The sequence below is a fragment of the Euphorbia lathyris genome, chromosome 6, assembly GCF_963576675.1.
Source record: "Euphorbia lathyris chromosome 6, ddEupLath1.1, whole genome shotgun sequence".
In the NCBI taxonomy this organism is placed as follows: Eukaryota; Viridiplantae; Streptophyta; class Magnoliopsida; order Malpighiales; family Euphorbiaceae; genus Euphorbia; species Euphorbia lathyris.
In genome coordinates, this window is record NC_088915.1 from 22,513,666 (window position 1) to 22,529,783 (window position 16,118).

The following is a 16,118-nucleotide window of genomic DNA, read 5'->3' on the forward strand; positions in this document are numbered from 1 at the left end:
GCACTGCTTGTCTTTGAAAAATTCTACCGACTTCGTTTTAGCTCCGTTTTGCTCCGTTTTTGACATTCCGGAAAGCTAACATCCCGAACTTTAAAAAAAAATAATAACTGTCTGATATCTTGCTGTTTCGGGGTCCGTTTTCGTTGTCGAAGTTGCTGGACGGGTTACTGAAAATGGTGCAAATTTGCCCCTGATTTTTATTATTTATTTTTCTTTTCTTTTTATTTCTATTTTATTTTTATAATAATCTTTTGATATTATTTTCTTTTTTTTATCATATTTTTATTTTATTGCAAAATGAATTTAATTAAAATAAAATAACTATAGAGTAAAAATTATAACCTATGCTAAAACACAAAAAAAAATTAATTAGCCCCCAACACATACAATAGGAGTAATTTTATCTCTAATGTTTAAAATGGTATAATTTTACTTTAATGTTCGTAGTCAAGAGCAATTTTATTATTAAATCACAAAAAAATATGTAATCCTCTTTTTGTTAGAATAAACTTACGTACAATTGGTGGAGAATAAGGAACAAAATATTTGTGTTTTATAATAATGTCTAAAATTGATTCAACTTGCCAATGTTAGGGTAAATTGCTCTTGGCTGCCAACATTAAAGGTAAAATTACATCATTTTAAATATTAAAGATAAAATTGCTCCTGTCTGTAAACATTAGAGTTATTTTTACACCTTAACTTGCCAATTTTTGGATAAAATTGCTTTTAGCTACTAACATTAAAAATAAAATTGCACCATTTTAAATACTAAAGGTAAAATTGTTTCTTCCCGTAAACGTTAGGATAGAAACATAGATAACTGAGTTCAAAAAGCTAAACTGAGAATAACATGATGGAAATCATAAATCTTGAAGAATAACACTAAGCAACATCAAAAGCGGGAACTAAGCAACATAGATTCAAGACAAATATAGGTGCATCATAATGAAAACAGGAATCATGTGCATAGAAAGCAGGGTAAATTACACCTATGGTCATTGAACTTTAGCCATTTTAACATTTTGTCAATTGAACTTCAATTCTTAACGGTATGACAATTGAATTTTATATTTTGTAACACTAGTGACCACTCAACTTTAACTAACTTCTCAAAATGACTGTTGACAACCTCAAAATGAAAATATTCAAGAATTAAAGTTGCCCAGAACCACATTTACTATGAAACCACATTTTTTGTTTTCTAAAATCACATTTTTTGTTGCTTTTTCTCTCTAAAAATTCACTTTCTCTCCTAACTAAACAACACCTGAATGACCTCAAAATGAACATTTTTAAGAATTAAAGTTTCTTAGAATATAATTAACTCTTCGAATTTTTTATTTTGAGACCGTTAATGGTCGTTTTGAGGTGTTGAGTGGCCACCGGTGTTAAAAAGTGTAAAGTTTAGTGATTATACCGTTAAGAATTTAAATTCAGTGGTCATAATATTAAATGAGTAAAGTTCAGTGGCTATGGGTGTAATTTACCCATAGAAAGCATGAATGATCAACAAAATTAGGAACAAGATTTGTAAAGACACCTAGTACTCATATAAGCTGGGTTAAATCTACCATTGTTACTGCACTTACATGTACGTTATTTTAAAATGGTCACTCAATTTCCATTGGTCTCAATAAAATCATTCAATTTTAAATTTTGTTTTAATTAGGCCACTATGGCTATTTCCATGATAAAAAAGCACCGGAATAATGACATAGGTGACACATAAGTATAAGTCAACTCAGATCTCTGACCAAAATGACATGTGATATCCACGTCTGCACCACCTGACTATCACGTGTCGGTTATTTTTATGAAAAAAAAATCATAAAAATAACCGAAACGTGGCTGCCACATGCATTTCGTTTCGGTCGGAGATTTGAGTTGACTGATGTGTCACTCATGTCATTATTTCGATGCTTTTTAAACACTGAAATCAGCCGAGTGACTTAATCGAAAAAAAAAACTCAAAATTTAGTGATTTTATTAAGACTAATTAAAGTTGAATCACCGTCTTAAAACAACCATGTTAGTGAAGAATGATGCATTTAAACTATGCTAATGTCAAATTACTCCAAATGCTTGGATGGATCTACTTTCGTTTTCTAAGGTGTGTTTGGATCTTAGTATCAATATGATCATACCTTTATTTCAGGCTTGCTGGCATCCGAACAAGATATTGACTAAAGATATGGTTTATTGGTCTATCAACATACAATGATGAAACTTCCTGGATAAGAAAGTTCAAAGCATAAAGAACTTCAAACTAAAATGGTTTTGGGTAGAACCGAATTCTTCTAACCCTGAAGGCCCGTACTCACAAAGGTTTCCTTTAGAGATGAAATGGAACAAAGCCTAATGCAACTCTCGAACCTGGAAACATACCATCATTCTTACCTCTAGGGAAAAAGAAGGACTTGAGATCCTTTATTCCTATAGTAAACAATGGTCTCACCATCGTATGCTTGGCATGATCCGATCTGACACCTCTTCTACTCTTATAAAAAAGGCTAAATTGTTTATAGAGGCTCAAAAAGCTTTCAAAGAGAAGAATGTGACCTTACTTTATCCTTTTCTTATTTTGCTTTTTGATTTTGTTGGATATAGGCAATCCTGACAATATGTATCTTCGTTCCAAACTCGTAGCTCGAATAAACAGTTGTCAAAAGCAAAGAAGCCTTTGGTCTCTCCTATAGTCATTGCTTCATCCTTGCAAGCTGGAGAGCCTAGTATAGAACCTTTGGTTGATAAACCTGAAGTCACCTTGGCTGCTCAAGCTGAAGTCATCCAACCCGAAGTCATCTTGGTGTATATCGAAGTTCCTTCTAGGCCACAAAAGAATTCTTCTCTTCTTGATGCTTTTATTAATGATGATCCAACTTTACCAGAAGCTCAAATAACTCCAATGGATCCTTTTATTGGAAATCTTCCCTTTCCCGCATTTAAACAAGCCTTAGAAGAACCTCCCATAATTTCAGTACCTTCATCTCCTAAACACGAAGCTGATGCCGAGAATTTGACAGAGAATATCCATGGTAAAACTGACTTGAATATTATAATTGATATGGATACTCCAATATATATACAAATATACAAGCCTAGCTACCATAGGATTCTTAGATAGTGTAGAATCCTAACTGAACTAGGAGTATATTTGGCCTATTACCCCCCTCAAGCTGAGCAGGGCGTGCGCACATGGTCAACTTGTCTCGTAGGAACTGAAAATGGCCTCGAACTAATGGCTTGGTGAACACATCTGTCATTTGATCATTAGTACCGAACTACCAATGCTTTAGATCGGACTTTGTCGCGTACAAAGTAGAAGTTGATCTCCAAATGCTTACTGGAGTTGTGAAAAATCGGATTGGCCGTCATGTATACAAATGATTAAACTAAGAGGTAGCAAAAATCAGATTGAGATTTGGTTGAGTAAACTAAAAGAATTTAGAACTTGAAGTTTTTAAAATTTGGAAGTTTGGTTGAACAACTTGAGAGCTTGATTTGAAAAAATGGGCTAAGATTGACTAAATTGGACCTTAAAAGAACGAATGTGAGAGACAAAAATTTGATAATCTCTGTTGAATTTATCCAAAAATTTGATAATATTGTGTTGATTTGATAAAAATTGTTGTTGTTGATTTATGTTGGGGGTTTGATTGTGATTTGATTGAGGTGGGAATGAAGGAATTGAGTTATATTTATAGCTTTTTGAGCACCCAACTACCATTAACCAATTTTATTTTTCTCCTCCATCATGTCCAATACCTTCCATGGGTTAAGGAAAGATGACGAGTGTGTGTGAAGCTAAAGAAAAGGGACGAGAAGCATGAAATTCGCTCATGGTATGTTTGCTGAATTTTTCCCGAAATTCCAAATAATAGGATTTTCCTAAATAATAGGATTATTTACATATCTAACAGTAATCTTTAACGGGATCTCCAAGCTTCAATATGAACGAGTCTGTTTGATGTCCATAAGGCGTCGTTTGAAAGCTAAGATCCCGGACTTTCAAATCGCTTGGAATCGAGCCAAACTGCATTCGAATTGATGTCTGATTTCATCGCCGAAGTTGCTCGTCGGGATTGCTAAAAAATCTGCACATATTTACACTTTTTTTTTTACTCTTTGTTTCTCTTTTTCTCTTTCTGTTTTTCTATTCTTTATAATATTAATTTTCACTTTTATTTTGTTGAATGATTGAAATTAATTAAATAAATTTAACATAGAATAAAATTATACCCTATACTAAAAATTAAATTACTCCCAACAATTACAAGTATAATCAGGGCGGACCTTGAAGCTAGATCTTCAAGAATGTGATGGCCTAAGCCCAAATAGGAGGCCCAAAAAAGTTTGTTAGATGTATTTATATATATATATATATATATATATATATATATATATATATATATATATATATATATAGTGAAAAACAAGTATACATTAACATTATGGTTTAAATGGTCTAAATAATTAATATTTTAAATTTTAAAAAATATTTAATTGATTTTTTTTTAATATAGATTGATGGTTAATTTAAAGAAATTAAAATAATAATACCTATTATATAATTATTGATGTAATATTTTTTTGTTCATTATTTATTGAAATATATTTTTTACATATATTTTTATTATTAAAAAAGGTTCTTATTAGTTATTGTGAGGACCGGTTCTGAGTATAATTTATGTAACTTGTATGTATTTTCAACCATGGTAGAGTTAATAAAATTATAGATATCAAACATCTATATATTATATAATATAAAACAGTAACGATGGAGCTGAGGTGTCACTTCCTCCTTTTTTACTGATAAAAAATATAATAAAAAATATAATATATTAACTTTAGTTATATTATTATATTTATTTATAAAAAGATTATTTTATCCGTACTATATCTAAGAGATCTACATAATTTAAATTAATCCCTAAAATCTCTCTAATTCTGCATATCTATATCTAAAAGTTCTACATAATTTAAATTATTCCCTAAAATCTCTCTAATTCTCTGCATATCTATATATAATATAAAACAGTAACGACGGAGCTGAGGTGTCACTTCCTCCTTTTTTACTGATAAAAAATATAATAAAAAATATAATATATTAACTTTAGTTATATTATTACATTTATTTATAAAAAGATTATTTTATCCGTACTATATCTAAGAGTTCTACAGAATTTAAATTAATCCCTAAAAGCTCTCTAATTCTCTGCATATCTATATCTAAACGTTCTATATAATTTAAATTAATCCCTAAAATCTATCTAATTCTCTGCATATCTATATCTAAAAGTTCTACATAATTTAAATTAGTCCCTAAAATCTCTCTAATTCTCTGCATATCTATTTATATATAATATAAAACAGTAACGATGGAGCTGAGGTATCACTTCCTCATTTTTTACTGATAAAAAATATAATAAAAAATATAATATATTAACTTTAGTTATATTATTATATTTATTTGTAAAAAGATTATTTTATCTGTACTATATCTAAGAGATCTACATAATTTAAATTAATCCTTAAAATCTCTTTAATTCTCTGCATATCTATATCTAAAAGTTATACATAATTTAAATTAATCCCTAAAATATCTCTAATTCCCTGCATATCTATATCTAAAAGTTCTACATAATTAAAACTACTCCCTAAAATCTCTCTAATTCTCTGCATATCTATCTATATATAATATAAAACAGTAACGATAGAGCTGAGGTGTCACTTCCTCATTTTTTACTGATAAAAAATATAATATAAAATATAATATATTAACTTTAGTTATATTATTATATTTATTTATAAAAAGATTATTTTATCTGTACTATATCTAAGAGATCTACATAATTTAAATTAATCCCTAAAATCTCTCTAATTCTCTGCATATCTATATCTAATAGTTATACATAATTTAAATTAATCCATAAAATATCTCTAATTCCCTGCATATCTATATCTAAAAGTTCTACATAATTTAAATTAATCCCTAAAATCCCTCTAATTCTCTGCATATCTATATTCTATATAAAACAGTAACGATGGAGCTGAGGTGTCACTTCCTCCTTTTTTACTGATAAAAAATATAATAAAAAATATAATATATTAACTTTAGTTATATTATTATATTTATTTATAAAAAGATTATTTTATCCGTATTATATCTAAGAGTTCTACAGAATTTAAATTAATCCCTAAAATCTCTCTAATTCTCTGCATATCTATCTATATATAATATAAAACAGTAACGATGGAGCTGAGGTGTCACTCCCTCATTTTTTACTGATAAAAAATATAATATATTAACTTCAGTTATATTATTATATTTATTTATAAAAAGATTATTTTATCTGTACTATATCTAAGAGTTCTACAGAATTTAAATTAATCCCTAAAATCTCTCTAATTCTCTGCATATCTATATCTAAAAGTTCTACATAATTTAAATTAATCCCTAAAATCTCTCTAATTTTCTGTATATCTATATCTAAAAGTTCTGCATAATTTAAATTAATCCCTAAAATCCCTCTAATTCTCTGCATATCTATATTCTATATGTAATATAAAACAGTAACGATGGAGCTGAGGTGTCACTTCCTCATTTTTTACTAATAAAAAATATAATATATTAACTTCAGTTATATTATTATATTTATTTATAAAAAGATTATTTTATCCGTACTATATCTAAGAGTTCTACAGAATTTAAATTAATCTCTAAAATCTCTCTAATTCTCTGCATATCTATATCTAAAAGTTCTATATAATTTAAATTAGTCCCTAAAATCTCTCTATTTCTTTGCATATCTATATATAATATAAAACAGTAACGATGGAGCTGAGGCGTCACTTCCTCCTTTTTTATATCATTAATTGTAATTATTAATTATATTTTTGTTAATATTTATATATTAAGATGAATCCGTGCATCGCACAGGTCAAAAACTAGTTTTATACATAATTTGCAGCAAAGTGGGGATGATCATTGTGGTTGAAAATAGAACAAGAAATAAAGAGTTATCCTATTATCTACCCTCTACTTCCCATTCATTCAGCTGTTGGTATTCTGTGGGGTCCGTTGTAGATTAACCAATGAGAAGTAAGCTCCGGTAGGTCCTTTTGCCAACAAAGCAGAGTGGGTCCCTTTCTCTACCACCTGTCCTTTATCCAAAACGGCAATCAAATCACAATTCTGTATAGTGCTTAACCTGTGTGCCACCACCACACTAGTCCTCCCCACCATCACGCGCTCAAGCGCGTCTTGCACCACCTTCTCCGACTGACTATCAAGCGCACTGGTCGCCTCATCTAGCAATAACACTGCAGGATTTTTCAGTATTGCGCGGGCTATTGCAATACGCTGTTTCTGGCCTCCTGATAGCTGCACTCCCCTTTCCCCACACCACGTGTCATATCCCTCTTGTAATCCTGCGATGAAATCATGAGCGTTCGCTGCTTTAGCGGCTTCGATGATCTCTGATTCGCCGACTTCATCTGATGTAGCGTACGCAATGTTGTCCCTGATTGTACCACCGAATAATGTGGGCTCTTGGCTAACTAGTGCAATGTGTCTCCTTAATGATCTCAGTTGAAATAACTTTATATCTCTACCGTCTATTCTCACTGATCCTCTGATTGGATCGTAAAATCTCTCAATTAATCCAATTATTGTTGATTTTCCCGATCCACTTTGTCCCACTAATGCTGTTGATTTCCCCGATTCAATTTTGATTGAGAAGCCTTTAAAGATCATCACATTGGGCCTAGCCGGGTATGCAAAATCAACGTCTCTTAATTCAACATTACCCGTTACCTTGTCCGGCTCATAACCCTCGGGGTCTTCGGGTTCGATTTTCGTGTAGCGGTCCAAAACCGCAAAGACAGAGGCAACAGCATCAGCACCCTTGGCTAAATCAGTCGTCATGCTACCAGCATCGGCAATGACACGGCCGGTACTAACCAAGATCATAAACGTCTCGAAAAGGGCTTTCGAGGTGATATACCCTTTCGAAATAAGCTTCCCGCCGTACCAAAAATCGAGTGCCCATGTACAAGACATTAGGCACTGAGAAGTACCAAGGCCAATACCAGCATAAAGGGATTGTCTAATGCTTTCTCTTTGTGGGCCTTCTTGGGCTTTTTCGAGCATTTTCAGTATCCGTTCTTGAGATGAAAAGGCAGTGATGGTTCTGAGATTAGAAACTGCCTCTGCTGCTACCTTGCTGCTTTCAGCTTGGGCTTTAATTGCCTGCTGTGACATGCTTTTGAGCAGGACTCGCCTTGCGTAAAAGCAGACAATAATGAGAGGTTGGACTGCTATCATTACTATAGCAAGTCTCCAAGCAATTACAAGGCCCATTGTGCAGGCTATGGTTACTGCTGATACTGTTTGAACAACAAGAGCTATCCTATCACCCACTAGAGATCTCACCTGCACAAACAAAAGAATGCTTACTAATGGAAAACTGCAAGGAAATTCCACATCAAAATCATGACATTATGGACGAAACTAAGTGGCAATGGCAATTATTCCTTGGAAGTGAAACTAATGAGTAACAAGTAGGTTGTAGCTTTCAATAATTCAACTATAGGATCCAAATCAGCACCACTTGTATATACTATTTTTTCTATGTTGCCTACTCCTCAGCCTGTAATTGGTGACTTGAAAGGCTTACCAATTGTTGACTTAACGCACTCAAAATGAGTTGTTTTTGGATAATAAAAAGGATTATACCCTGTATGGACCATTTGCTATCATTTCATAACACTTGTTATTCCCAAATATGTGACATTTAACTTGTTTTTCATTTTTTAATTTTTTTTAACATGTGGATAAATAAGACATAAGGAATTGTTATTTTTTTCTTATTTATCCGCATATTAATTCTATATAAAAAAAATTAAAAAATTTGTAATGTGTGCATGATAGGTGTAAAAAATTGTGATATATGGTAGAAATGAACAAATCATTAAACTTTTTTTTTTTTATCTAAAATGAGTTAAATGTTATCTAATAGGAATGATTAACGGAGGCAAATGCTACTAGATGATACATAAGTGATAAGATTTTATATAATACAATGGCTAAATATGCCTTTATTCCTAAAAATTTCAAGGAACTCCGAAACAATTATTTTGTATCCAGTTGATTCTATTTTTTGGTACTATTTTTTGCTTTTTAGTTTTAAAAATTAGATAAAAAGTATTTAGTAAAATTTTAAAATGATTGCTTTTACTCAGAAAAAATAACTAATATCTATTAACTATCAACAACAGCTAGCAAATAGTAAACTTTGCCTTTTTAATTCTAACTAGGAGATAAATTCGATAAAATTTAAAACAATTGACTTATTATCAAACAGTGAACAACTAATAGCAACAGCAAACAACCCATTTTGTTTTTCAGCTTAAACAATATAATAATAAAAATTTGATTAGAATTGAGAAATAACTAGAGATGGAATGGTGAAGATCTTTATTATTGGAAAAAGTACAAAAATAAATTTTATATAGACAATCCATGTGGTTTGAAAGTGTCCAATTTAAAAAATTGTTACTGTGACTATTATCCAAAATAGAGCAATTAAAAAGACTAAGATTTCTATAAAAAAAAGACTAAAATATCCTGTTTGGCAAATAGCTGTTAGCTAGCTGATTACGTTAGCTATTATCTTTTTGATTAAATGATAAATAAAGATATATTAAAACATTTAGTCGGGTTAAATGGTAGTAATTAAGGACAAAAATATCCTTAAAAAGAGATAAATTAATTAGCAAATTGAAAAAACTTCTAAAAACCATCTTTTTCAAAATTAGTTTTTTGGATTTAATAAGTTCTCTCAAATTTCTCTTCACTAAACACCACTATTAAAGATTTAACTAGTCAAAACCTCTAAATAACTCAAACCTCTAATTTTACCCTAAAAAACCTTTACCACAGGGGACTAAATTTGCAAATTATACAAAATTCAGTTTAACTTTTCAAATTAACTTAACTAAAATCACATGTATTGTTTGGCAAAAACTTTTCTATTCATTATACACCGTAAGTTGGGGGATAAGATATAGATAACGTACCACATTGGCATCTTTGGCAATCCTAGAGCAAATAGCACCACTTGAATTCTCATCCTGATCAAACCATCCAACTTCGAAGGTGAGAATCTTTGAAAGCATCCTTTCTCTGATCCTCTTTGTCAAATACTCACCCATATATGCAAAATTATAATGCTGAACAATGTTAACCAAAAACGAGAATACGGCTAACCCCAAAAAGCATAACGAATAAATCCTTATTTGCTCTTTAATCTTATCACGATCTTCCAAGAAATAAATTGATATCATAGATCCCATTGAAAATGCATATAATGGCTGAACCCCTCCAAATAAAATCGCACCTATGCACCCAAAACTAGCTTGTTTCCATTCCGGCAAGTTCATAGCTAGCAGTCTCCGAAACGACGGCACTTTGTACTTTTCTTCCTGAATTTCTTCATTTTGCTCTCCACCACCAAATGAAACTCGACTTGGACCGATTGAGTTCGCAGAGCTCGACCTGCTAACCAATGATAATCTCCGGCTGCTACTGTCATTCATGTCCATTTTCGAAATTACACAAGAGGAGGAGGATGTTGCAATATGATCAATTTCATTTGTTTTTAACTTTTCCGTCTGTTGAAGACGGATTAAAGATGTGTAAAGTCCATCTTTATTCTCCATTAATTCGTTATGAGAACCGGATTCCATCACTTGACCGTTTTGGACCACAGAAATCACATCGGCGTTCCGGACGGTGGAGAGACGGTGGGCAATCACGATTGTCGTCCGGCCTACCGCCGCCTTGTCTAGTGCCTCTTGTACAATGCGTTCCGATTCGGAGTCTAAAGCACTTGTTGCTTCATCAAGGAGAAGGATTCTTGGTGCTTTGATTATTGCTCTTGCTATTGCAATTCTTTGCTTTTGTCCTCCTGACATTTGTACCCCTCTTTCTCCCACCTGTAATCATTCATTTCATTAATAAATTAATTTAATCACTTCTTCTTTGTCATGTTTCAGTTAATTAGTTTAGTAATCATGATTTAGCATAAAAAGTAGGTTCTTATCATGTTGCTACTATATTTTAACATTGAAAATTCCATTAACACTTTCTAGAATGATTGAAGGTGTGGGTTTCTGTACTTCATTCCGAATATGGAAAAAGGAAAATAAAAAAGTATATAAATAAAAGATGCTTAAAAAAAAAAAAAAGTCAAAAAGCATCTTCACACCCTAATTTTTCATTACCAACGGGATATTTTATTTTGGTTAGAATTAGGAATTTATCAATTCAAAAAAGCAGTTTAATACGTGTGATAAGTGATTTGGCTATGTAAATAATTTATTAGTCTTGGTATATATTATTTAATTTTATTTTATTTATAATTAGTATTTTAAATATTTAAATTATTGATTTAAAAAAAATATTTAAATTATTAAATAGTTTAATTCATTTATAAAATGTGAAATTATTAAGTTGAATAAATATTAAAAATTAAACAGTATCGAAATTAAACAACATGTTGTGTAAGAATATAAAGACCAATAAATTATAAAGTTGGTTGAAGTGACGAGAAGAAATTACCAAGTTATAAAGACGTTAAATGAATTGTTAGTCATTAAATTTTTATAGTTATATTACTCAACTTCAATTTGTTTCAACAAAAATCATATAAATGAGAATTTAGTCTCAATTAAGTAATTCCGACGATTTCAAGGAATAAAAAAACACTGAAAAAGTGACGCAACTGTCACATCATCGATAGTCAACTTTAACTCTTAATTGAAATGACACATAGTTACCATCTAAATAACACGTGGTTGTCACTTACCTGATCGAAACGACATGTGTCAACTAGATGACAGTCATATATCGTTTTGGTCAGCTCAGTGAAAGCTTGATTACTACTAAAATAGCAGTCACGTAATTTTTCTGTTGTCTTTTTGCTTTTGAAGTCATTAAAATGACTTAATTGAAATAAAAAAATTCAAAATTTAATGATTTTACTGAAACAAATTGAAATTGAGGGATAATTTGAGAAAACTATGAAAGTTTACTGACTAATAGTATATTTAACCCAGTTGTAAAGGTACTTGTTTTCGTAGGAAGTAAAAATAGAATAGAATAGAAACCGTCATGTGAAAGTCGGGTCTAGGAAACAGATGGAAAGCGAGAGGTTTGAGGTAGACGGCTCCTCCAAATTAATATAGCCACCAAATAATGGAAAACGCACACATGGGCGACCATTTTAAGGCACTTGGGAAAGCAATAGAAGTAGCATCTCGAATCATATTACTCAATTTGTTTCTGTTCTGAATCAATCAGGTCAGGTCAGGGTATGGGACAATTCTACTTAATTATAAATTCGTCGCTGGGTCCATTCTCCAAATATCACATTACTACTGTCCAAGACATAAAGATATAACGACAACAAATTGCTGTCCTTTTATGAATTCTATGGATTTTTTGTTTGATAAAAGAATTCTATAGATCTTTTAAAATTTCTCTAATCATCTAGCCATTTCACACGTTTAGTCCATTTTCTCCCTTGTTCGAGTAGGAAATTATCGAAAAAAGCAAACCATAATAACAATTCGTAACAGTAAATAACAAATTAATCAAACAGAACTAACCTGGGTATCGTAGCCGCAAGGCAACTGGGATATAAAATTGTGAGCATTAGCAGCTTTAGCAGCTTGAATGACCTGTTCAATTGAGGCATCTTCTTTACCAAAAAGTATGTTCTCTTTGATGGTTGTGGCGAATAGAGCTGGTTCTTGGCTAACTAGACCCATTTGGGATCTTAGCCATTTGAGTTGAAATTTGTCAATGCTAATTCCATCTACGAGTATTTCCCCACTAAGTGGGTCGTAAAATCTCTGTACTAGTGCTATTACTGTTGATTTTCCTGACCCACTGCTCCCCACTAAGGCTACAGTCTTTCCTGCTGGTATTTTCAGGCTGAAATTTTTCAATATTATGCTTTCTTGTCTTGATGGGTATGCAAATTCCACATTCCTCATTTCTACTTCTCCTCTTACATTATTTTCCATCACTTCACCTTCCATGTTCTCTAGATCTATTTTTGGTACTCTTCTTATCACTTGGATTATCCTTTCCCCTGCTGAACATGCCTCTGCCAGGTACTTCACATTTGATAGTCCTGCCCCCAGTGCTCTATTCAACAAACAAATTAGAAAATTCAAAACTGTCTTTCTTTTCTAAAATAAAATGAAATAAAGTAGAAAGACTTACAATCCACCCACAGCAATTGATGCGCCAACAGCAAAAACAGTTCCTCCACGAGCATTATGATACATGACCAATCTGCTACCGTAGTAAGACATAAATGACCAAATAGCAAAAACGACACCGTTACTGCCGATGGCTAGACCTTTAGCTAGGCCTTGCCGGAGGCCTAACTTGACTGAAAACTCAAGAGCTGCAGAATAGGCAGAAATGGTTTTGGTTTCACCAACAAAAGCATACACAGTTCTTATTGAAGAAATTGCCTGCTCTGCTATAGTTCCTGCTTTGTTATACTCTTCTCTGATTTTTCTTGCCAATACCATTAAAGTCCTTCCGTACATTAGTCCTGGAATTACTAAAAGGATTACGAAAGGAGATCCCACAAGTGCTAGCCTCCATGTTAACAAAAACGCTACCAGATAGCAACCCAAGAACAACGATGTGTTCATCAGAAAATTGGGCACCTGAACATCATTTCATTCATCAATTACTACTAAATTACTTCAATTAAGTAACTAATTCGGATGATTAAGTAATTAATTCGGATGATTAACCTTTTCACTGAGGACATCTTGAATGATTAGGCTATCATTAGAGACACTTGTGATGACTTCCGATGTGCTTGTTACATGTAAATCGAAATAACCTACATCTTGCCGCAGAACTGCTTTCAAATACCTTGCCCGCATCCTCGAAGCTTGCCTTTCTCCTGTTCTTGTCCAACAAAATCCCTCTATAACACCAAAACGACAACCCGATTATCACTAATTCACTAAAAAATACCCGATTCTCGATTAAAATTGATTAAAACGCACCTAGGAAACAAACAACCCATTGTCCACAAGCCAAATAACAAAGAGCCAATGCATTCTGCCATCAACAAAATTATAGTTACGGAAAATAAAATGTCATCTAAAGAAATCAGGAAGAGTTAGAAAAGAGCTAAGCTAACCTCATTAACAGCGTGAGAGAAATTAGCTGATGAAGAAGCGCCGAGATTGTTCATCAATCTGCTAGTCACAAAAAGAACAAGCGGAGTAGAAAATCCATCACCGACGGAGCCAATGAATCCGAGAATCATTAGCAACCAATCTAATTGATCTGCGTGTAAGAAAATTGATCTTATAGAGCCAAAATTATTACTGTTCTTCTTCTTCATCATCATCATCATCATATTGCTGCTCTTTATTTCGCCAGACATTTTGTATAATATATAATGATTAAATGAGAGGAATAGAAGTTGTTGGTGTAATTGAAAGATTTTCTTAGCAAAAATGGGTATGTTTGCTCCAGAAATGGGCTAAGTTCTATAATGTTATTGAAAGCATAGAAATACTTAAGGGGTCTCATGTGTATGTATATATATATATATATAGATACACACATGGTGGGGTCTCTTGCAGGTGAAGCCATGTTGTGAGTGTAATGTTCACCTCAGAATCAAATTATCTTAAGCTTTTTTTTTTTTTCTTTTAATTTCTTTCTTTCTTTCTTTTCAATTTCCATTTTTTAAAAAATTTGGACTGGACAATTCCATTTTTTTTTTCTGTTAACCGTTTGTTTGTAATCGGATCCGAATCCTTTCAAATCTTTCATTATATGAGAAGTAATATTGAAAAATTTCCACGTTTTATTTAAATAAAGTGTGGACTTTCAAGAAATAATTAGTTATATTTTAGTATTGGTATATTCTTTTGTTGTCATTGTCATATCAACTCTAAATTATTAAGCCATAAACCAATTTCCCACCTCACATTTCTTAAAATCATTAGAACTTTAAACTATAAAAATTATTAATTGTTTTTAAATTGAGCAAAATTATTAAATTAATCCGTATAAGAAATCATTCAAACCATTTTCTCCAAATCCATTTTAAGTCAATACGTGATCATTACAATCCATGTTAAATAATCGTAGTTTTTAATTTTACGATAGGATGAGAACTCAATTGATGATATTTACTTAGTTCAGAAACCTAATTAATGATTTTGATAGTTTAAGATTCTAATTGACTTTAAAGTTTTAGGTCCAATGAGTTTTATGTCAATTATTAATAATATTGTGTTTTCCTCACAGTGAGTCAGTTCATTTTAAAAAAAAAAAGTTATACATAATTTCATAAAAGGAAAAGATATATAAAAAATTTGAAAAAATAAAATTCTATATAAATTCAGGTTAAAGTTAATACACAAAATTTACAAAGAGAACAAAAACTCACAAAGGTTAATAAAAGTCACAAAAAGAACACCTATAAAACTAAAAATCATATACTTCTCATAAATCTAAATTAGTAGAAAAAAGATGCAATTCAATCTTCATCTAAATAGAAAACAGATGCAATTCAATCTTCATCATTTAACTTATTATGGGGATCATATTCGAGTCATTTCTATTTTAACCACGTAGATCTAGTGATCTATATACAAGATAAAGCATTGCAGCTCATGCAAAATCTCAAAAAGATATAAATAAAAAATTATAGATAACTAATGCAAATTAGACAGAAAAGAATCCAATGAGATATATGGATTTTCTACTAAAATAAAATCATCAACAAAAAAATGACACCACAAGGGTGGAGGCATACAAATAAACTTCCTTCCTTTTCAAACAAAGAGCAACAAGAGTTTTTTTAAGAGAGAAATATGAGGGAAAAGTTTAGAAAAAGGGTGTGTTTTATTACAACTATTTGACACAGTTAATAATATAATACAAGTTTATGAAAAAAAAAAACTTTTAGATTCAGTCCCTATACAAATAATGGAAAAGGAGTTATGGAGATGATTTCTCAAACCTTTTTTGCAGAAAATATTCATTCGGTTCCATT

The 16,118-nt window shown here is 31.4% G+C and overlaps 1 protein-coding gene across 1 annotated transcript; it reads right to left on the bottom strand.

Moving 5' to 3' along the window:
• Positions 1–6,835: 6,835 nt before the first annotated feature.
• LOC136232521 (ABC transporter B family member 15-like) lies at positions 6,836–14,626 on the bottom strand. Its single transcript, XM_066021726.1, has 7 exons — positions 14,244–14,626; positions 14,107–14,161; positions 13,846–14,024; positions 13,298–13,755; positions 12,676–13,219; positions 10,084–11,001; positions 6,836–8,437 (listed from the first exon to the last, which is right to left on the bottom strand). The coding sequence occupies exons 1-7, from the start codon at positions 14,490–14,492 to the stop codon at positions 7,058–7,060; spliced, it is 3,783 nt and encodes a 1,260-aa protein (XP_065877798.1). The 5' UTR covers positions 14,493–14,626; the 3' UTR covers positions 6,836–7,057.
• Between the last annotated feature and the right edge of the window lie 1,492 nt (positions 14,627–16,118).